Below are 22902 nucleotides of genomic sequence, written 5' to 3'. Positions count from 1 at the left end.
ACTTCCCTCTCTCTCTCTCTCCTGCTGTCTCTATCTCTCTCTCTCTCCCCTTTCTCTCTATCTCTCTCTCTATCTCCCTCTCTCTCTCTCTCCCCCTCTCTCTCTCTCCCCCTCTCTCTCTCTCTCCCTCTCTCCCTCTCTCTCTCTCTCTCTCTCTCGCTCCCTCTCTCCCTCTCTCCCTCTCCCTCTCTCACCTGCTCACTTCCCTCTCTCTCTCTCTCCTGCTGTCTCTATCGCTCTCTCTCTCTCTCCCCTTTCTCTCTATCTCTCTCTCTTTCTCTCTCTCTCTCCCTCTCTCTCTCTTTCTCGCTCTTTCTATCTCTCTCTCTCTCTCTCTCTCTCTCTCCCCCTTGTCTGCACTGTTTATTCTCCCACAGTTCCTGCTTCCTCTCCCTTGCTCTCTGTTGGTCCTCTGTGTGTGTGTGTGTGTGTGCGTGCTTATGTCAGACCCAGTAAGTGTTAATAAAATGAGCCCATTTCACGCCATATGAGTCTGGTTTGACCCCGGGGTGTGTGTCGGACACAGCAGTGGGGGCCAGGCAGGGTCAGGGGTGGTTCTGCGGGATTAGGTGTCTGAGGGGTGCGGGGGAGTAGCTGTGGGGTTGAGTGGAAGTGAGCAGGGCAAAGGTCAGGCCTGAATGGCAGGATTCTGCTCGCATTAGTAGGGAGTTTGTGTTAGGTAGGTGTGTGTGTGTTTGTGTGTGTGATGTATGGTATTACCAGAGGTGGACACCCCGGCTTCAGGAAGTAAAAGTCCTAACATGTATTTGTTCTAGCCATTCACTGAACAAGGTGATTTCACTAATTAGCTCTTCTACCCGGCTGAAGAGTTGTGCTAATTAAATTCAGCTGGTGTAGTGCATGGGTGGAACAAATACGTGGCAGGTCTTTTACTTTCAGAAGCCAGGGTGTCCACCTCTGGGTATTGCCAGGCTGGGTCAGGCAGTCCTGAGCTCCAGTTATATGTCCTGTGGCACTTCCTTCCTGGACAGGAAGCAGAAAACCACGCCGTGGGTAATCGGATGAATTTCAGAACAGTAGCCCTGACCCTGAGGCTGAAACAGCTGCTGTGTCATGGAGAGTACCATGCCAAATGTGAGCATTACATTACAGTACATTATTGCTGTTCAGCACCATTTACATGGGTTACATTTTTTTTTTTTTACATGTTACCCATTTACACAGCTGGAGATTTACTGAGGCAATTCTGGGTTAAGTGCCTTGTCCAAGGGCACAACAGCAGTGCCCCAGCGGGGAATCATACCTTTCGGTTTCACGTCCTGCTCCTTACCGCTATACTGCAGTACTGCCCTTTCTTGTGCTCAGTCAGAAATGACTCTGATAAGTTCTCTGTAAAACCCAGAGTGGTGGGAGACCATGCGGTACTGAATATAAGATATTAAACATCTAAACATCTCACAAGGCAGCACCAGAGGGATTCTGGGATTGCTTTGCTACCAGTATCATTTGTGTGTTTATTTTCACAAAACTGTTTTGTGGCAGTTTATGGGATGTGGGGTTGAGTGGAAATGGAGGGACTGAGATGTGTTTGTGCGTTATGTGCATAATCATAAGTCAGCAGATCTGTTCCAATCAGGCCTCTAACCACCATGTGTGGCTACAATCACTGCTGCAGGAGACAGGTATCTTTGTTTTCATACATTAAAAAAAAAAGATCATTCGGATGGGGCCTCTGTGATGAATTAGCTCCATTAAACATGGGAGATTAAGCAGGGAAACAACAGTGTTTATTGTTGAATCACTGGAGCGGCCTGCATGCAGTGCAATCATGCAGAATCGGCTGGTTAACCGCCACGCGCTCCGCTCATTACACACCGACTGACTGGCCCCTGTGCTGGAACCTCTGTCGCCTGCACGAGTGTGTGTGTGTGTGTGTCTGTGTGTGTGTGTGTATGTATGTGTGTGTGTGTATGTATGTGTATGTATGTGTGTGTGTGTGTGTGTGTTCATAACAAGCCAGCCGGTTAGACTACTTGTCTCTCCTACAATGGCAGAGACAGAACACTCACTGTGAAGCACTGAAGAACTGAATATCTGCTCACTATATAAAACTCTGTGACTGCACCGCCGGGGGAGCCTGGGTATTGTAGGCGCTCGAAACTCTGAGTGATGGTCATTTTTGTCTCCGCACGCTGAGAAGGGCCCTCAGTGGCCAGACTGCTGTGATGTCATCAGTCCGCTGCAGCCAGCTGTCGAGGCCTGCCAGTGAATGAGGCAAGCAAGGGGAAGACCCGGGTGAGGAGGGAGGGGTGTGTGTGGGGCAGTGAGAGTGTAGGGAGCTTCTCTCCTGTCCCCAGGCTCCTCCGTCACCCTGCCTGGGCCCCTGACTCACAGTGGGGTTCTGAAATGCAAGCGGTCCACCCCCACCCCCACCCCTCCACCCCATCCCTGCCATGATTCTCATGTTTATGTGGCTTTTATTAATTAACAAGTGAAAACCAAACATCGCATCAAAGTGATGTCAAGATTGATTGGGGTAATTATGCTGTGATTGCTCCCAAGTGCCACACACTTCCCCTCGCACTGCTCCCAGTGTGTGTGTGTGTGTGTGAACACATGTGTAGGCTTGTAAGCGGGTAGGAAATGCAGATTTTAGCTCTTTATTGATGAGCCTCACTACCATGTCAAAACAAGTTCACACTGTCGAGATGCACACGTGTATAGGAAAGATCTGCTCTTCTCAGTCCGTTAATATCCTCTGTACAGTAGCACACAGCCTCAGCAGACTCACAGACCCCAGTTCTGGCTTTCGCTGAGTGCTGATGTATGCCTGTTGCCTGTGTCTCGGTCTGTCTGCACACTCTGGATGATCCAAAAGAAAAGCTCCCTGTGCTTCAGCTCTCATCTGAAGGAGATCCCAGCGGTGTTGCCCAAACCAAGAACTTTTCCTGATTTTCCTCCTCTGTAGTGAGTAGCTGGAGCTGCACTCTCCTTTGCCCATTTTCCCCTTCCAAGAGTCTGCTGGTAAATAGGCTTTCAGCTCTAGTTAGGCTCTTGGGTAAATCAATTGATATGATCACCGAGTTAAAGGTTATGCTTATTGGTTAAAGTCACAGGCGTAATTGTTAAGTGACTGTGTGGAATAATCTTTCCACACGAAGTATGTAAGTCAGCACTGAGTAAATGAGTAAGTCATTGCCTTACACTGATGGAGAGTAAGCTGAGCCCTTCCTGTTGGAGAGTGTGTGTGCAGAGGGAGAGGGCTTGGCTGACTCCTCTTTCCCGAACGGGCTGCAGTGATTCACTCTCCCTCAGCCCTGTTGAGCCTTGAAGTTTCTCCTCGTTTTCAGAGATTTACTGCCGAGTCCTTGATAATCCTTGAGCTTTTTACAGACCAGTCCTTGGCAATCGTTGGAAAACGGTTATTTTATATTCACTATATAATATAAAATATACACACATACGCATATGCACAGACAAAAAATAACCTGACCAACCACATATAATTTGGATCTGGGCCCACTGCGGCTTTGCTGTCAGTGTTTTATTTTCTCTTTACTGCGGTATTAATAGCTTTGAGTCTTTCCTTTCCTGGAATATTTCCCTGACTTTTGGAGAGCAGGACAGTGAATACTTGTGGTTGTGTGTGTGTGTGTGTGTGTGTTTTTCTGTGTTCATCTCTCTCACCTTCTCCTTCCCACCTCCTCTCCCATCTCCCATCTCCCCCCTCTCTCTGTCTCTGTCTCTGTCTCTCTCTCTCTCTCTCTCTCTCTCTCTCTCTCTCTCTCTCTCTCTCTCTCTCTCTCTCTCTCTGTCTCTTGGGTGTGTGTACCGCTGTGCTGCAGGATAGGCCGCTGGGCTGTGGGGTGGGGGGGGTGGGGGTTGATGGATCTGTGTGTAGAGGGGAAGAGACAGGAGCACGATATGGGTTGAGGGGGGTGGGGGGGCGGGGGAATGTGAGGTTCTAATAACAGAGCATGAGTGCGGGGTCCTGGTGTTTGGCTGAATATCAACAGAGACCAGATGCCCCCCCATGGCAGAGTCTCCTGCCCCAGCTGCCTGGGACCACAGGCTGGGGGGGACAGCCAGGGTGAAATCGCCGAGCAGTGGGCCGCACGCTGCCCTGTGAGAGTCACCCACACTCCCTCCTCTCTCCCCGCAGGGCAAAGTGGCGCAGACGGCCTGCATGTCGGCCTGCAAGCACCTGTCCACCTCTCTGCTGCAGCTGCTGCTGGAGGCCGACGTCAGGCAGGTGTCCATGGGGGCCCTGCAGCAGTTCAACGTGGACGTGAAGGAGTGCGAGCGTGAGTACTGTCCCTCCTCTCTGCGCTGTGCCCCCTTCCTCTATCCCTGTGTCACCCCTCTACACCTCACTATCTGCCACTGTCTTCCCCGTCATACCTCTTTCTGGACCTGTTCATCAGACTGCTGCCCCCCCCCAACCCAATCTGTGTCGCTCTGATTCGTGAGTGTAGCTCTGATTCCTGGGTGTCGCTCTGATTCATCGATATCACTCTGATTCTCAGGGATTTGAACCCTGCAGTTACATACCAGTTATCAGGCCTGTCTCTACTGCAGCCTGCTTCTGCCACAAGCTTTCATGAAGCCACAGCTCAAGTATCTTAAGAGTGAACACTTCCAGTTTTACAGTGGGTTTCATAGGCGCACTCAGAGTGGCAGGTCAGCATTAGGAGCAGAGAGATAAAATGGTACTTCAGTTTATTGGCTGGGGCTGCCTGTCAAGTGTACGGTGGTGAAAGTCTGGTTTACTGATTACATCAGTAAGTATCCGATACTGGCGTTTAGTGGTGCAGCAGTGTTACAAGGTGGTAAGGAGCAGGGCTCATAAATAAAAGATTGCTGGTTCAATTCCCTGCTGGGGCACCGCTGCTGTACCCTTGGGCAAGGTACTTAACCCAGAACTGCCTCAGTAAACATCCAGCTGTATAAGTGAATAATGTAAAAATTGTGTATTATGGAAGTTGCTCTGCATAAGAGCAACTGGTAAATGACAACGAGGTGTAATGCAATGTCATCATTTAGGCTGAATCAGCAGACCCGCAGTGCGTGCTCCTGCCAAAATGGTAATGCCGTTCAGCCCGTGTTCAGCCCGTGTTCAGCCCGCGTTCAGCCCGCGTTCAGCCCGCGTTCAGCCCGCGTTCAGCCCGCGTTCAGCCCGCGTTCAGCCCGCGTTCAGCCCGTGTTCAGCCCGCGTTCAGCGGAGTGTCGGTGAAAACGGCGTGAGGAGCGGCGTGGTTTCCACAGCTGCTCTCCTGGAACACGAGCAGGCAAACAGCTCATGGGGTGGGGCTGGTGTGGGGGGGTGAGGGACCGGCAGAAATAACCCCTCTGAGACGGGGCCGCTGCATTGCTCAGATGCATCTGTGGTGGAATCCATCACCAGCCCAGCGTGTCTGGGTCTGGGCTGTGGGTTGCTGGGGGCGGGGGGCGGGGCTGTGGGTACCGCTCTGGTCCTGTGGGGGGGGTGGGGGCAGTGAGGGGGCAGTTCTCTTTCCTTTCTGATCCAGTTTTGTGTCTGGCGTAGGGCCCTGCCGCTGAGGTTGGCTTTGTTCTGTCTCGAGCTGAAAGAGACAGTCAGGAATGCTGTCAGCTGTCAGGAGTGTCTTGAGGTGCTGCTTCAGGGCGGCAGAACTTAGCAGTGCCAGGGTGACCTTCTCCCGCTTGGCCACCGGGGGTGCTGTTGCCTCGCAAGCTGGATGGCCTAACCAGAATCCTGAAAGCAGTGGATCACCAGTCCTCATTGTGTCGTCCAGCTGAATTTACCTGTGAGTTACAGTCCGGGTGACTCGCTCTGTTTGAGGCAGTCCCTGGGTAACAGGCCTCCCTCCGTCCTGGTCTCTCTGTTTGCTGATAACGCAGAGTGCAGAGTGCCCATGCCGCTGCTCAACCACTCCTCCACGAACATGGCCACCACAGCCCTCTGCCTCTACTGCTGCAGTCCCCTGTGCGGTCCACAGGGGGCGCTGTGAAACAGGCTTTTCCCAGGGGTGGCGACTGTGTTCTGCCTGAGTGCCCTAAGCCTCAGAGCTTTTTCTTTTTCATCCTCCCGCTTTAGACCTTTAGTCCCCTTTCAGAGTGCCAGTCACCCCCATCAGGTCCGGATCTGAGAGAGGGGGCGGGAGGGGGGGCAGGGGGAGACGGGGGGTGAGCTGGGGGCCGGTGCCGTCCCAGCAGCCGGAGCTCTCCGAGTCAGCCGGGGGCCAGTGGGTCACGTTCGCCCGGGTGCGTTCGTGCGCTCGCTGTGTAGGCGCTGCGGCGAGGCCGGGCCCGTGTGTCACACGCCTCACGCGCCGGAGATCGCCGCGGAAACGCAGCGGCCGGGCGCGGCGCGGCGGGTCCCGGGGGGCAGAAAGAGCGCGATCGGGCTCGGCCGCCCCTGGAAGGAGTTTTGGGGTCAGAAATAAAGATGGCAAGCGTGTAATTCCAGTGAGCATCGATAAAGCCGCCAGCGTCGCGAGCTGAAAGAGATTCTTCACAGCTCCGTTTGTTTTGTATCGCTGTGTCAAACGTTCCTTTTTCATAATACTGAACTTCTTGTTTACGGTTCTTTCCAAGGGAAGCTCAAAGGCCCCGCCCCCCACCCCCACAACCCGCCGCCCTGCTTCACTGGACCAGGACGCTGCCCATGGGAATGGGTCTCCCCCGCGGGTTATGGGGGTGAAGCCTCCCGCCACCCCCTTGCACCCCACTCCTCCTCTGTCACATTCGGGGCTGGTCAGAATTAATGAGCTTTTGATGACAGGGACTTTTTTCGGATGGGGGGGAGGCACAAAGCCGGTGGCAGACCTAGAGACATGACTCTTCAGCGGGGGCTGCCCCGAGCCCCCCGATCCCCACCCCCCCCCGCTCCCCCCCAGCCCCCCCCCCTCCCGCACTCCCCTTGTCCCAGCTGTCATCTGTCTGCCAATCTGCCTGTCCATGGCGAATTCTGGCTTCTCTTTATCCACATCTCTTTCCCACAGGGTTTGCCAGGGCAGGCCCGGTGCCTGGGTTCCAGGGAGACACTCTGCTGCTGGCCTTCATCGACTTGAGACAAGTAGGTCTTTGTTTTTCTTTCTTTCTTTCTTCCTTTCTTTCTTTCTCCTTTCCTTTCCCCCCTTTCTTGTGTTTTCTCCTGTTTACCCCTCACAACAGCCCCCCCCCCCCAACCCCCCAAAACTTCTACCCCAACACCACTTTTATTCAGCTGTTTCTTTTCTTGTGAAAGTTAGTGTGTGACAGAGTGTGTGTGTGTGTGTGTGTGTGTGTGTGTGTGTGTGTGTGTGTGTGCATACGTTTATGTTCTTTGGGGCGGCCCCTCAGAGGTCACTTCCCTGGAAAGCTGGGTCTGGCTTGCAAAGGGTTAAAGGTGAGATTTGGGGACACCCTGCTACCCCTCAGTGGTGACTGTTAGACTCCACACCCAACCACCACCCCCAGGTCTCTGACGCGGTTCAGAAGCAGCCCTCTTTGACCCCCTCCAGCTGATGACTGGACCCCCAAAACCCTGCAGCCGGGGCGCGTCCCACCCTGAGTCCCCCGTCCCCGTCCACGGCCGCCGTGGGGATGCCGGGGTGGAGACTGAGGGGAGGCGTATCGCTCGTCCCCCTTACCTCAGCGTGGCTCCGCTTTGTGGGGGCCTCCCGGCGGGAGCCTCGTCCTCTCCCGCTCTCCCCAGAAAAGCCCCCTGGCCGAGAAGGGGATGGGAAAGAATGATGTCGGCTTTGAGGGCCCCCCCCCCGACCCCCCCCCCCCCCCCCCCCCTCCCAAAAGAAGAAGCGGCCAACCTGCGCCGGTGTCAGCCGCTCCGAGCGCAAGAGCGATGGGCCGGGAAGCAGGATGAATGAGGCGACAGGCAGTGACGGATGCCTCTTTCTTCCTCTAAAACAATTCGTTTTTGTCTGCGCTGCCACGATGATGCAGTGCCACTTGTTTTCCTCCGCGGTTTACTCCTCACTTCACTGAGGGCTTGTGTTTTTTCTATTTTTTTTTTTTTTTTTTTTTTTGAGCTTTGTTGTTTTTTTTTTTTTGCAGGGACCGAGGAGGAGGAGGAGGAGGAGGTTCACATAAGTTCTCTCCCTCTTTTTCATGCTCTGATCAGAAGCGGCTTGGAAGGCGCGTCTGTTTCTGTTATTATTATTATAATTTCAAAAGGACTGGGGGGGGGTGGCCCGTACCCCTGTCCCCCCGGCATTCTCTATGTGGCCCGGCTCTTTCATGTGGTTGTTCTGGTGATCCGGGAGTCAGAACCGTGGAGGTGACCCGAATGTCCCCCCACGCCGCCGCCGCTGAATGGGCCCGATAAATCACCCTGAAGGGGGCTTGTGTGGACCCGCGGTGGCGTGGGACGGGCGTTTTTGACGGGGCGAGAGGTCCGGAAATTTGGGGGAGGCGGGGGGTTGGCCTCGCTCTGTGCGTGTGGGAGAGCCTGGTGGACCGGCTCAGTGGGCTGGGGGGTGGAGGTGCTGACGGAGAGATGGGGGGGGGGGGGGGGGGGGGGCACCTGCACGGGTTCGAGAAGGACAAGGCAGTGGGGGAAAGAGGGGAGTTCCGAGATCTGGGAGGGGGACGAGAGAACCAGGGACAGCAAGGCAGCGGGAACGAGGCCCGCATTTAGGTTACCGCTGAACGAATGTTTTGATGCGAGTACCTCCCACTCGGACGGGCCTTCACAGGAAGTGCTCCTGACTGTAGCCAAACAGCAGTGCCCGAGACGCTGTGCTCCCTGCAGCTCTGATTGGCTGCAGTGGACGAGAGGAATTAAAGAGGGTGAAATTCACCTTGGTTGGCATGCGGACAGCCCTTTGTGTGCCCTCAGACCGGCTACGCGTAATAATGGCTAAAATTACATTACATTCGTTTAGCAGATGGTCTTACCCAGAGCGACTTCCAGCACAACAGAACTTGTGTAGTGTATCCATTCAAGCTGAATGAGCAACAGTGTCAGACCAGGCTAATGTTACTGCAGGGAGTGTGAGCACAACACTATTCAAGCACTACCACAGGTTAACTTGTGTTAATATGAAACTAGGCAGCCTACAAATTAAGGGAAGCTGAGTACATACACTACCATATACCACAGTCACTAGATCACAGTATCCATAACCCATGATACATTTATTGTTTGTAGTGCCTGTTGTGGATGGCCAGCAGCCCGGGTCTGTGATATACAGGGTTCCAATCGCCAGCTGACTACTTATTCAAATGAATCTTCCTGTGATTTCTGCAAAAACACATTAGGATGTGTTTGAACGCACATGCCTTTCTTGGGAATCAGATGTATTATTATCAACAGCTTGTCCTGCCTGAAAGCGTCGTCGTTGTCTCTGTAACTGCTGTCTGATTCGACTCGCCATTATTACATTTCATTAGTGTCGTGTAGCAGACACTCTCATCCAGAGCGACTTACATAGATCACAGTTTTATCCATCTATAAGGCTGGATATTTACTGAGGCAGTTCTGGGTTAAGTACCATGCCCAAGGGGACAGCGGCAGCGCCCCAGTGGAGAATCGAACCGGCAACTTTTTTATGAGCTCTGCTCCTCATCGCTATGCTACACTAGCATATACTGTTCATAAAGTATATGCTAGCCATACAAAGTAATCCCACTAACTGGGATGCCTTTAACCCAGACCCAGGTTGAGGCCTGGTGTCCTTGGCATCCCCCCCGCCCTTCTGGGGCCGGTGTGGAATAGCCTGGGCCCTTCCTCCCCCTCCCAGGGCCGGTGTGGGATAGCCTGGGCCCTTCCTCCCCCTCCTGGGGCCGGTGTGGGATAGCCTGGGCCCTTTCTCCCCCTCCCGGAGCCGGTGTGGGATAGCCTGGGCCCTTTCTCCCCCTCCCGGGGCCGGTGTGGGATAGCCTGGGCCCTTTCTTCCCCTCCTGGGGCCGGTGTGGGATAGCCTGGGCCCTTCCTCCCCCTCCTGGGGCCGGTGTGGGATAGCCTGGGCCCTTTCTCCCCCTCCCGGAGCCGGTGTGGGATAGCCTGGGCCCTTCCTCCCCCTCCCGGGGCTGGTGTGGGATAGCCTGGGCCCTTCCTCCCCCTCCCGGGGCTGGTGTGGGACAGTGCGGCGGGCCGGCCTGGCAGCCCGTGCTCAGAGTGCTCTGCTATATTTAGCGCGGGTGCCTGCGGCGGGGGAACCTTTGGCTGCCCCTGCGCGCGGGAGGACGTGGGGTCGTGGCGCGCTTGCCTGCCACTGACGGGCCACACGCTCGGGAGGGCGGGGGGAACCGGGAGGGGGACCGCTGCGTTCACGCTCAACTCTGCCCTCCTCTCCCATCCAGCCCACAGTCCTCCCGGGGATTGTGGACGGGGGGCGGGTGTTGAAACGGGCCTCTGGGATTGGTTAGAAGTGGTTGGGATGGTGGTGGTGTGGGGGGGGGGGTGCAGGGGGCCCTGGGGTTTAGGGTGTTGGGGTTGTGTGAGAACGCGGGGCTGTAAGAGGCCCAGGTTTGGTTTGGTTGGGGGGGGTGGTCGGGGTGTCTGCCGAAAGGGGTGACGGGATCCTTTTAAGAGGAGGTCCCGTGTGGGGGTACGGGGCGGTCCTGAAAGGGACAGTGACCTGAAGCGCCTCCGCAGGTCTTGGGCTGTGTGGATGGGGGGGTGAATCGGCGTTTCGTGTCCCTGTGGGCCAGAGAGCCAGGGCAGCCCCGACCCTGCGCACCCCTTGCGGCCAGTGTGGGGGGCTTTGGGGGGGGGTTTGGCTCCGCCTCTCTGGAGTGTTGGAGCCCGAGAGGCAGCTGTGAATTCCTGTGGCCTGTCCGCAGGCACTATCCCAGAATTCCTGGGAAGCCTTCGGAATGGTCCAGTGGAAAATGCTGTCTTGCTTTGTGTGTGTGTGTGTGTGTTCTTCCTCTCCTGTGCTGTGTCCCGCGGTGAGGGGTCTAACAGCACTGACACCTCTTCACTCCCGCCTCTATCTGCACACGCCCTGTGGGCCTGCTGCCTGTCACCTTTGACCCCTCTTGACCCTTGGGGGTCACCCTTAATTTAAAGCGAGTGTGCCGGTAGGCAGGGATGATCTCCCCGGCTGGCAGGGCTACTCTAACTGATGTCATCAAATAGCTCACCCAGAAACAACCCTTTCTCTGTGTCCTTGTATCTCCCAGTCTCTCTCTCTCTCTCTCTCTCTCCCTCCCCCCCCCTCTCTCCATCTCTCCATCTCTCCCTCTCCCTCTCTCCCTCTCTCTATCTCTCTCTGTCTCTGCAGTACATTTAGTCATTTAGCAGACCCTCTAATCCAGATCTTTCTCTGTCCCTTCAGTCTCTCCTCCTGTCCTCTTGTTTCTCTCTCTCTCTCTATTTGCCCTGTTTCCTGTCTCATGTCTTCATCTGTGTCTCTATTTTTATGTCGTTTCTGCCTCTGTCTCTCTGCATTGCTCTGTCCCTCCTGTCTCTCTCTCTCTCTCTCTCTCTCTCTCTCTGTCTCTCTCCATTGCTCTGTCCCTCCTGTCTCTCTCTCTCTCTCTCTCTCTCTTTCTCATTTTGTTACATTGTTGCAGTATGTTCAGTAGCTCATTTTGTTACATTGTTGCAGTATGTTCAGTAGCTCATTTTGTTACATTGTTGTGAGATGGTATGTTCAGTAGCTCATTTTGTTTCATTGCTGTGTTGTGGTGGTGTTTAATATCTGTTTGTTATATTGTTGGAGTGTGGTGTTCAGCTCCCCTGTGTTACATTGGGATTCAGCATGTTCAGTAGCTGAGTGTGTTACATTTCTGTGAAGTACGGTGTTTAGCAGCTCAGGCTGTGAGGATGTGGTAGGGGCGGGGCTTAACGCAGTGGGTGGGGGGCGGGGGGGGATGGGGGGGTTAAAGAGCACACTGAAAGAATGTTGGCGTCCTAGCGTGGGGGAAGACAGATTTGAATTGGTCCCCTGGAAGGGGTCTGCCATGGGTCAGGGACTGTTTTCCTCTCTCTCCCAGCATAGTCACGGAGCGTTTCTGAAATGTCATGGGCTGTGGAGAGTATGTCCCGCCAGCAGAGAGCCCCGGAATAAAGAGTGGAGCGCTAACATTAACGCGCCGTTCCAACGCGCTGCCTGGGACAGACACCAGTCATTTTGCGGTTACGTAAACTCCCTCTCCGGTGCACGGAGGGGTGAAGGCCTGCATGCCGAAACCTTATATTGGGGTGGTTACTACAGAAACTCAACTCAAGCAGAACCTGTTTGACAGCTTGCGCTTATCAAAGAGCAAAGGCAGCCCAACCTCCGTGGCTCAGTGCAGAGTGCCTGGAGTCTGAGTTCACGACGCTGTCGGAAGACATTCGCAGTTGCTCACGGTTACAGCGGTGACCGCCATGTCCGCTGCATCCCCCTCTGGCGTTGGGGTTCACCCCGTTGCCCCCGTGGCGGACTGACCCGAGCCTGCCTGTATGGGGGAGAGGTGGTGGAAGTTTTGGTGTATGATGTCTCCTGCTATGGGGCGGATTGGATTGTGCTGTTTCCTGGGAGTTTCCCCACAGTGTGGCGTAGGTGGCAGCTGGCTGGCCTTGAACCTCACTGCATGTATGTTCCAAACTGAGGTTTATTTATACATCGTGTTAATATTTATTCAAATAATATTTGTTTGTTATTTGTTTATGAATAGTGGTGCCCCAAAAGCGCTGAACGGAAAAGGTATATGAGATCTGAGGAAGGGACACACATACACGCACATGCACGCACGTGCACACACACACACACACACACACACACACACACACATGAACTCTTCGTTGAACTTTACACCTGTTACAATTACTTGGATGAAACAAGAAGCGACTTGTTGGGACAGGAATCGTGGGCTGGGTTTTGTCACTATTGTTCAGACAGCATTGAAGCATTTCACAGAAATTAGTGTCTCTGTGGAGTCACATTCGGACCTGCAGCCAAAACCAACACTGCTGGATATTCCAATAAATTTCCCAGGAGCGTGCATTTCCCAGTAGAGTACAGGCACACTAGTCTCGAAACTGCGTGGCCGTCCATAACTGTCAGCCCCCGTGATTGAGTGTGACGGTCAGGGCTTACGGAGCGTTGCATCAGAGTGTCTCTGAAACGGGCCTCTCCGTCTGTGCCAGAGCCTCACGGCCCGTCGCCAGACCTGTTGCGGTAAGTGGTCAGGATGTCACAGCAGGTGTCTGTCCGTGCCGGAGGAGGGGACGACCTCGGTCTCACCCCGGGAGAAGGCCGACGTGTGACAGCGCCTTTGGCTCACCCGGCCGCATTCCTGAGCGATGGAGTCAGGGCCGGCCGAGCGGAGAGAGGGGTTAGCCGCCGCCGCTGCACAGTGACGCGGGGGTTCATCCTCTGGGCACGTGCGCACCGGTGGCAGTCGCAACCTTCGACCTTTGTGGGGGGGCGGGGGGGATGGTTGAGGGGAGAAGGGGAGAGGTTAAATTGGAGGAGGAAGCTGTCAGTCTTCCAGTGACTGGGCCGCACCGCTCTCTGTCTTCCCGGGGACATGCACGCTGGCAGACACTGTCCTGGCCTCTGACTCTCTGGCTCAGGCCTCCAGTCGTATGCGCAGATACGAATTAAGCGGTGCAGGCAGGTGCTGCTGAGACCAGGTGGGCTCACGGGCGCGCTCACGGGCGCGCTCACGGGCGCGCTCACGGGCGCGCGCACACACTGCACTGAGTGACTCCGGTTTGACAGGTGCGGGCGGCTCTCTCTCCCGCTCGCTTGCTCTCTGGGCTGAGCTGGCGGCTGGAACGGCATCAGCTGCGTGGCGGGACCTGCGGGGCTGCTGAGCTGTGAGGTCTGCAGCACGGCTCCCTGCGTCAGCCGTGTTTCGGGCCCCGGGGGCGGGGGACGAGAGCCGGGGAGACATGGAAACGCTCCCGCCGGCATCCTTTGTGTAGCCACCAACATTTGGCTCACATCACACACCCCCCCACCACCCCACCCCACTCCCCGAAGCAAACAGCGTGACAATGACAATAAGGAATTCTTCCCAATAGGTCGCTCTCTGCCAAATTCCTCAGCGCCTGGAAACGCTTCTATCTCGGTATGCAGAGCCGCGTCCGAGTGGCCAGCTCAGGGAACAGAGGGAGGGGTGACACGTATGGTGATGCGAGGCAGCGTTTCGTGTCAGGGTGTGTGTGTGTGTGTGTGTGTGTGTGTGTCTTCCGGTCAGGCACGTCCTTTTGGGCCGGTGGCTGACAGGCGCCTGAAGCCCAGCGGGTCTCTGTGGGTCCGGCTCGTGGGGTGTGAGCGTACAGTTTGGGGCTGTTGGTGTTGGCAGCGTTCTCTGATCTCTGAGGGCGAGGAGTCACGCCATACCGGGCACCCCACGGTGCTTTTAATAACCACATTAACACCTCGCCCCCTACATACACAATTACACACACATATACCCACACACACATACATACCCACACAGACACACAGTCACGCACATGCACACGGACAAACACACACAGACCCCTACGCACCCCGCTGGTCTCCTGGCGGTGAGCGGATCCAGCCAATCGGAGCAGCACCGGCTCCGGTGGGACCAGCGACAGGAATGTTCTCTGTCCACGCAGGGAGCCGATTGGCTCTCAGATCTGTGTGGCTGGAGAGGTCAGCAGTGCACAGATGAAATAATGAAAACAACAACAACAAAAAGAAAAATTGGAGGAATGCGTTTGGTCCTGTGCCTCCCCTCACTGATCTCCACTCTGCCCAGAGAAGCAGCCTCTTCCTCTTTCTCCAGGAGACAGGACACGGGATAGGGGTAGAGGCCTATCTCCTGGAGAAAGAAAGCTCTTATCCAGAGTGACTTACGGTTTTTACATGTTATCCATTTATACAGCTGGATGTTTACTGAGGCAATAGTGGGTTAAGTACCATTCCCAAGGGTACAGCAACAGTGCCCTTGTAGGGGATTGAACCAACGGCCTTTTGGTTGCAAGCCCTGCTCCTTAGCACTGTGCTACACTGCCACCCCGCCCACCCTGCATGAATGGAGGGGGTTGTGGAGGGTACCTGACACTTCCTTATGCCCACTTCCCAGAAACCTGTGTTTTCCACACGAAGCATCCTGCCACTGTAAACACGCTCGGTTCCTGGAAACGTACCGGATGATGGCTCTGAGTCACAGGCCGTGAGAAGTGTACCTTGGCGCTCGCGGTGTCACCTGGCGTTAGCAGGGAGGGGTGACCCTGAGCAGGCTCTCAGGGGGGGCAAAGGCACCTGTTTTGGGAAATCGCGTTAGCCCTAGCTTTCCGATAGCTCCGCCCAGGTGAGGGGGCGGGGTTTCCTGAGTGGGCGGTCACTGGGACAGAGACCGCGCCCCGCGGCTCCCCCCTCCGCCCGACCCAGGTGCACGCTGGCGGGGGTGTCGCTGGGAGGCCCTTCTGAGCGCTGACCCCGCGGCGGCTCGCTCCCAGCTGTGCCCTTCGGAGCTTGGGGGCGGGGGGAGGGAGAGACAGGGGAACATGGCATTTCCCAAACAGCGCAGCCAAACACATGCGCACTCCCCTCTTTTATTGTCTCCCTTCAAAGCCAGTAAGAAATTCCAGCTGGGTATCGGGGCTCCTCTCAAAGCCGCGGTAATCCGTCCCAGAGCTGACCGCGGGCAGTGACGTCAGCCCGGGTTCGGCCCGCTGCCCGCCGGGCCTGTCCTCGGACGCTCTGCCCGACATGGTTCCCATTACCGCCCGATATTTACTTCATTTATTTATCCTTTGTTTGTTTGCTCGTTTTAAACCCCCCCCCTTCCCAATGCATGCAGGCACACACACACACACACACACACACACACACACACACCCCCCACCCCCCCCCCCCCCCCCCTGTTAGCGGTTTCCCTCTCTCAGCCTGGAGAATGTTGTGCATTATTGTGTTTTTTTTCCTGTAACGAGCTGTTTTTCTCACGCCATTGGACAATGGACTGTGGGTCTCTCTCTCTCTCACAAAGCCATCTCATTAGAATAGGAGATATGGCACAGTTGGAACACTGCTGCAGACAGCTGGTCCTCCGTCTCGTCATTGGTCAGCATAGACCATATGGGACAGCTGGATTGGTCGATTTTAGCTGATCATAAATGCCCCATGAGGTACAGGAACTATGCTGTCATACCTTACTGCAAATGTCATATTTCCACCAAGCAGCACTGCTATGCAGGGCCCCAGATAATGCCTTTTAAAGACCAAATATTTCATCTGGGATAAATATTGACAGTGGGATGAAATGCTGACATCCCCAGAAGAGTGTGGCCAGGCTGGGGAGGAGGAAGACAGGGGTGGTGAGGATGAAGGATCGGCGGAGATGACTCTCCTCATGCTTGCTCCCTGCATTAAGGCTGCTCATAACGACCTGTCATTGGGTGTCAGCTGTGGAAAACATGCTGGATCTGGGAGCGTTATATAGCAGCGGGAGAGATCTGCTGGATCTAGGAGAGGGAGACTACAGTGAGAAAGAGATCTGCTGGATCTTGGAGAGAGACACTACAGGGAGAAGGAGATTTTCTCAGTCTAGGAGAGCGAGAGAGAGACTGGTGTGAGCGAGATCAGCTGGGTCCTGGTAGTGCTGAGAGGTTGTGAGACAGAAGGGCCCCTATAGTTCCATCGGCAGAGGCACTTCCTCTTTTGTGTGAAGAGTTTCTTTGGTCGTCTGCAGTTGTCTCCTCTCTCTCCCCCTTCAGGGTAATCCAGGCAATCCTCACAGCCAAGCAGACCTGGCTCACAGCTGGGGGGTCAGGAGGCAGAGTGCTGCCGGGGGGGGGGGGGTGGGGGGTGGGAGAGGGGGTGCAGCACAGAGGCGGCACTCTGCCGAATCTGGGCGGGCGGCCCGCTGTGGGAGTGTGTGAACTCTGGAAAAGTACATCTGCTGCGGATCTGCCAGTCAGGGCAGTGCGTCCGGCATGTTCCCCCGGAAACCCCCACTCGCTTGGGCCGGGGACGGGCAGAGACGGGGTGCAGGGAGAGGCCTGGGAGGACGGGGAGAACGAGTGGCCCCAGAAACGTGCACGCACGCATGCGCGCACACACACAGACACACACACACAGACACACACACACACACACACACACACACACACACACACACACACACACACACACACAGCTACTCTGTTGCCAGTCCCAGTCAACCCATACCCACGTTCATCAATATGACCCCATTTCTCCTGTGTGATTCAGTACTTCCTGCCCCTGTATCCACTTCCTCCATGTGGAGGAGAGCGTGCCGTCTGTCTCATGAAGAAGTTGGCCTCCTCCCTGCCCAGTGTCTCCGGCACTCAGCGTCTCCGGTCCTGTTAGTCCGATTTGACTTGAGTTGCGGGAGCCGCGGGTCTGGGAGCTGGGAAGCAGGCCTCGCTGGTGCTGTGGGCCAGATGAACCCGTCGAAGCCGCAGACCCCCGGGAGCGGAGGCATGGTTTGCATCAGGCTCTCCAGGTCCCACAGCTGGCCGGCCCGTCAGCGCAGATCTCCTTATCAGCTGGTCGGCTCCAGGCAAAAATCAGGCGAAGGAAAACAAAAACAAAAAAAATACCTAACCAACAAAGAACAATAGCTGCTCTCTCTGGGTCTCTCTCTCTCTCTCTCTCTCTCTCTCTCTCTCTCTCTTGCTCTCGCTCTCTCTCTGACCCCAGCCAGCCCACTTCAACAGGGACCGCTTCACCATAGGGAGAAAGGCCGAGGGTCCATCTAGGTCATGTTCAGGTGTGGTGTTTTCCAGCAGGCAGTTTGGAAAAGTGAAAGAATACGTGCAGTCGTCAGTCATGGTCGTAAATGTGACACAATGACTCATTTGTTTGTTGCTGGTGTTTTCTCACGTATTTCCATTAGTTTATCTTAATTGCCTTCAGCGATAAGTCAGGGAGTAATTTTCAGTTTTTCCCCATCCAGTGACATTTTTGTTCCGCCTGGAAATGGTTTACTGTAAAGAGCTGTATGAGGGTTTGAGCAGAAAAGGGATATATCATATAACACTGGACTGACTGATGTTCCTGACATTCACAGCGGCCTTGGTGGTGGAGCATTTGTGAGCAAGCTGCTAGTTAAGGAAGCGATGCTAGTTGAGAGATTGGGGAGGGGATGGAGGAGCTCTGTAGAGGCTCCTCTCTCAGGCTCTGTTGCTCATTCAAATTGGAATGGATACACTTCTGTTCTTTTGTGCTGGAAGTCGCTCTGGATAAGAGCATCTGCTAAATGAATATAATGTAATGTAGTGTATTCAGTTTCTCTTTCTACATTTACATTTGTATTTATTCATTTGGCAGACACTTTTATATTTGTAAGTGACTTACAAGTGAGGCAGGGTACAACACAAGCGAAAGCCATGCACAGAGTCACAATATTGGGAGCGCTGCATTTCAGTAGTTGGCCTGACAAGGTGCAAGCTAGCTGGTAGAACCACAAGTGCATTTACCCAAAAAGAATTTTTCAGGGAAAACGGAGATTAGGACATAAATTGCTTTAGGTGGTAGCGCTTCAGGTGGTCAGGTGCAGTGTTGATGTAGCTGTGCTGTGTGCGTACGGTGCTGTGGTGTGCGGTTGTGTGTGCTGTACGCTGCTGCAGTACTTTTCATTAGTGTTAGCGTAGCCGCTATGCTGTGTGGGCAGCAGGTGCTGGCTGTGCCTGGCCGCCGCCGCAGGCAGCCGTGACGCGCCGGCTGTGAACTGGTGCTGGCCCCAGCACACGCTGGCTGACCTTCCTGTGCTTAACAGCCAGAACTAGGCCAGGTGTAATCACTTTCTTCAGCCACTGATACTGCCTTCCGCCCGGGGGGTGGGGGTGGGGGGGGCGCGTGGCCTCCATTCGACCCCGCTTGCGTTTCCTCGGTGCTGAGGCCGATAAACCCGGCGTGCTATCTCTCTCCTTCTCTTCCTCCCTCTCTCTCCAGAGCTGGTCGGGTCATTGCATTGTGTGCGTTGGCAAGATGGAGGGTGTGGGGGTGGCATGGGGGGGGGGGGGGCGCACTGCTGACCTTCCAACAACCTTGGCTGGAGGCCAGATGGGGAGTCAGGCAGGTTCCAGAGTCACAGCCTTGGCTCTCTCTCTCTCTCTCTCTCTCTCTCTCTCCCTCTCTCTCTCTCTCTCTCTCTCTCTCTCTCTCTCTCTCTCTCTCTCTCTCTCTCCCTCCCCCGGCACACTCTCTCAGGGACGATGCTCCCCGGCCCCCTGCGCAGCATTGCGTGGGTCAAACCGCTGCTTCCCCTGCCCTCACGCGGTCTGGGTCATGCCTCTGGGTGCTGGGGGACAGTTCTGCGCTGGTTCTGGAACCCATTTCAAAGCTCTGAAGCTCTGAAGGTTCAGTTCCTGTAGGACAGTGTTCTGTTGGGTGACGATGTTGCTCATAATCTCATATTTCAACAGAAACATTTTGAAGCTGTGTTTGTGTATATCTCTGCATGTTTCCACTTCTAATCAACCCCCCCCCCCCCCCCCCCCCCCCCCCAACCCTGAATGGCAGGTATCCCTCATTCATGTGTAAGATTGATGGGGAAAAGAACAGGTCCATATTAGGGGGATTCTCTGAAGAACCCACACATCACCCCTGTTTAACCACCATGACCAAATCGGACAGCGTTCAAATGAACTTCCCAGAAACTCCTCCTGATCGACCTATAATTATTTCTGATGAAGTTCCAGTTAAACAGCAGAAATGCATCATAGAGGGAAATTTTCCCACGTTGATCTATAGAAATCCCCACAGAGAATGCCCCTATCCCCGGGGAACTGAAGCAGCTCTGTCAGCACTTGTTGAACTGGATCAGTTGTGTTTTCTGTGACACTGATTTCATTTTTTATTGCCTTTAGTTTCATTTTTTTCTTTCCGCTCGGCGTTGCAGACCCGGCCACTCTGTGTTTTTTTTTCCGACATCAATCTTTAGCTGGGGAGTGTCCACCCGTGGAAACTCCGGGGTCCGGGTGCTCCTCACCTCCTGGCCCGCTGTGGCTGTGGAGCGGTCAGAGCCGACAGGCAGCGGCCTGTGGAAATGTTTCAGTCTTCCTGACATTTCCAGTTGGTCTTATTTTCTCTGTTCATTTGCTTTCCAGATGTCCTTTTTCTGAGGGACCTAACAGTTTTTTTTTTTTTTTTCTTTTTTTTCTGTCTCACAAACTCAGTTCTCCCGTTCAGGATCAAACTGGATCCATGCGGGTGAGAGAGAAGAGGGAACAGTCTTTATCCCTCACTCCCTTTCTCCCTCTCTCTGTCTCTCTCCCTCTCTCTGTCTCTCTCTCTCTCTCTGTCTCTCTCTCTGTCTCTCTGTCTCTCTCTCTCTGTCTCTCTCTGTCTCTCTCTGTCTCTCTGTCTCTCTGTCTCTCTCTCTCTCTCTCTCTGTCTCTCTGTCTCTCTCTCTCTGTCTCTCTCTGTCTCTCTGTCTCTCTCCCTCCCTTTCCTCTTCGAGCTTCCATGGCTGTGTATGACAGTGCAGAAGTCCAGACCCCCCCCTCCCCAACTCTGTTCTTATTTTTACTTAGTTATTTGTTTGAGAAAAGCCTTCATGCAAATTGTGTTTGGGTTGCCTGGTTCACACCACTGTTTGCCTCAACTCCTCATCTCCTCAACTCCTCAAACTCTTGCACAACACCTCTTAAAATAAGCGTCTGAAGACTGAAATGAAACAGTAATCAGCGCTCATATAGACAGTCTCTCACACACACACACACACACACACACACACTCACTCCCTCGCACTCAATCACACGTACTCTCACGCACACACACTCAGACTCTTCACCTTTGGTCATGGTGATTTGAAGAGAGGAGGAGTTACCCCTGTCTGACCCCCATCCCAAAAGGCCTAGCATTGCGGACGTCCTGAGACCGGGGAATCTGTGTGTGTGTGTGTGTGTGTGTTTGGGATCCGTCCTGTTCTGGTACCTCGTGCCCTCAGTCACGGTGCAGTTCTGTCCGTCCGTCTGTCTGTCTGCTGGCGAGGGCTGTGCCGGACAGTGCGTTCTGTGTGTGGGCGGCAGATCTCCCCGTATAAATCTCCTTAAGTACTAATCCAGAAAACAAAACATGAAGAATTATTTCGGCTTTTTAATGGGCCGGCATCAGCCTCCCTTTGTTGCCGTTGGAATTGCCTGGCTGCTCGGTTTGGCTAGCCCCCCGGGGGCGCTGCGGAATGTCTGATGGAGCTGTAGTCTCACCTTGACCCCTTCGCTCTCGCTTGGTAAACTGGCCTGTTCCCCTGACCTTGACTGGGGTACTCCCCCTCTCCCCACCTTCATCCTGTTGTGTGCCATTCAGGGTACCCCCCCGCCCCCTCCCCCGGCTCTGCACCCCAGTCCAGACCCCCCGCTGCTCCCATCGCTTGTTCCGCCTGGACCCCCCGCCCCCCCCCATGTGAGATTCGGCCATCCTCGGGCTGCGTGTGCCTGCCAGCTCCCGCTCTCTGGCTGAACTCCGGGTGAACCAGGCTGAGCCTCGGCTGAACCCTGAGTGAACCGGGCCGAGAGGCGGCCGGCCCCCGGGCCTGGGCCAGCGCCTGGGAGCCCCGTGGGTGTCAGACGCTGTCGGAGATAAATAAACAGCTCTGTGAGATATGCGGACTGTAACACGACACCGGCGCAACCGCCAGCCCTGGCCAAACGATCCACCGCTCCTCCCCCGGCCCCCCCTCCCCGCTGGTCCTGCTTCAGATATGAGCTGCCATTAGGGATCTTTTACACGCAGATGTTGTAGATATGTATGTCTGTGTGCTGTGCATCACAGCTGGGCCTCTCCTCTCACACAGCTCCTTCCCAGTGTTGGGGAGGCTGTGCGGAGTTTTCATTGGAGGAATCCTTTACCTCACACCAGTGGCCCGCCCTCCTCTCCAGCCAGAGCCCAATCATATTACCCCAGTGTAGCTCTGACTGCTGCTCCACAGTGCTGCTCTGACCGCTGCTCTGTGCTGACTCCTGACTCCTGCTCTGACTCATTCTCCACACTCATACTCTGACTCCTGCTCCACACTGCTGCTCTGACTCCTGCACCAGGCCTCCGCTCTGACTCATTCTCCACACTCATACCCTGACTCCTGCTCCACACTCATGCTCCACACTGCTGCTCTGACTCCTGCTCCAGGCCTCCGCTCTGACTCATTCTCCACACTCATACCCTGACTCCTGCTCCACACTCATGCTCCACACTGCTGCTCTGACTCCTGCTCCAGGCCTCCGCTCTGGCCGCTTCCCCACACTGCTGCCCTCTGTCTCCCCCCGGCAGACAGGAAGGTGACCGTGGGGCAGGTCGTCCCCAGGCTGCGGGCAGACAGAGGTCTCAGGAAGAGGCTGTTTTCACTTTCCTTGTGGAGACGGCAAACGGAGCATAGCGAGCTGATAACAGAACAATGACCCGGCCAGCGGGGGCCCCGCGGCCACCGTCACCCCCAGCTGAACCCCGCCGTCGGCTCCGGCGCGCCACCCCGGTCACCCTCGCACGGCTCACGCCATTGGCTCGCTGCTGGGTGTTACTGCATTTTACTGCTCGTTAATGTGGACCTGAAGCCTTTCACAGGGCTGTTAGCTCCGGCATTTCTCGCCTGCTGTCCTGTGTGTGACAGTACAAACACACAAATCTCCTCCGGTTGTTTAAGGGGTGTGTCAGTTCCCAGCCGCTGGAAGGAAAGGTGTTAGCGACCTGTCTTTGCTGCGACTCCCTGCTGTTCCCATCACACCGAACGTTCCCCCTCCCACCAGACATTAACGTTATATTAATGGCCTTTATCAGGCGCTCTTATCCAGAGAGCCTTACAATTTTATCCATTTACACAGCTGGATATTTACTGAGGCAATTCTGGGTTAAGTACCTTGCCCAAGGGGACAGCAGCAGTGTCCCAGCGGTGGAATCGAACCTGCAACCCTTTGGTTACGAGCCCTGCTCTTTACCGCTGTGCCAGAGTGTCTACTGAGAGTCATTCTGAGACGCAGCAAATCTTAGAGGCAAGGGGACGCGTGTGCAAACTGTGCCGTGTTCGTGTCTGTGTGCGGGACAGAGCTCACCTGTGCGATGAGCGCATGCCTGGGGTTGG

At 55.0% G+C, this 22902-nt stretch overlaps 1 protein-coding gene across 4 annotated transcripts in view; it reads left to right on the top strand.

The window, feature by feature from the left end:
• exoc6b (exocyst complex component 6B) overlaps positions 1–22902 on the top strand; it is a 90053-nt gene that overhangs the window by 56391 nt on the left and 10760 nt on the right. For all 4 annotated transcript variants that reach the window (XM_036551205.1, XM_036551202.1, XM_036551201.1 and 1 more), the window contains 2 exons: positions 4124–4265; positions 6945–7018. In XM_036551205.1, coding sequence (XP_036407098.1) covers positions 4124–4265; positions 6945–7018 — 216 coding nt within the window. The remainder of the gene's footprint in view (positions 1–4123; positions 4266–6944; positions 7019–22902) is intronic.

The sequence above is a fragment of the Megalops cyprinoides genome, chromosome 18 (genome assembly GCF_013368585.1).
Source record: "Megalops cyprinoides isolate fMegCyp1 chromosome 18, fMegCyp1.pri, whole genome shotgun sequence".
In the NCBI taxonomy this organism is placed as follows: Eukaryota; Metazoa; Chordata; class Actinopteri; order Elopiformes; family Megalopidae; genus Megalops; species Megalops cyprinoides.
Note: the sequence above shows the minus strand (reverse complement) of the source record. Positions and strands in the feature narration are given on the sequence as shown.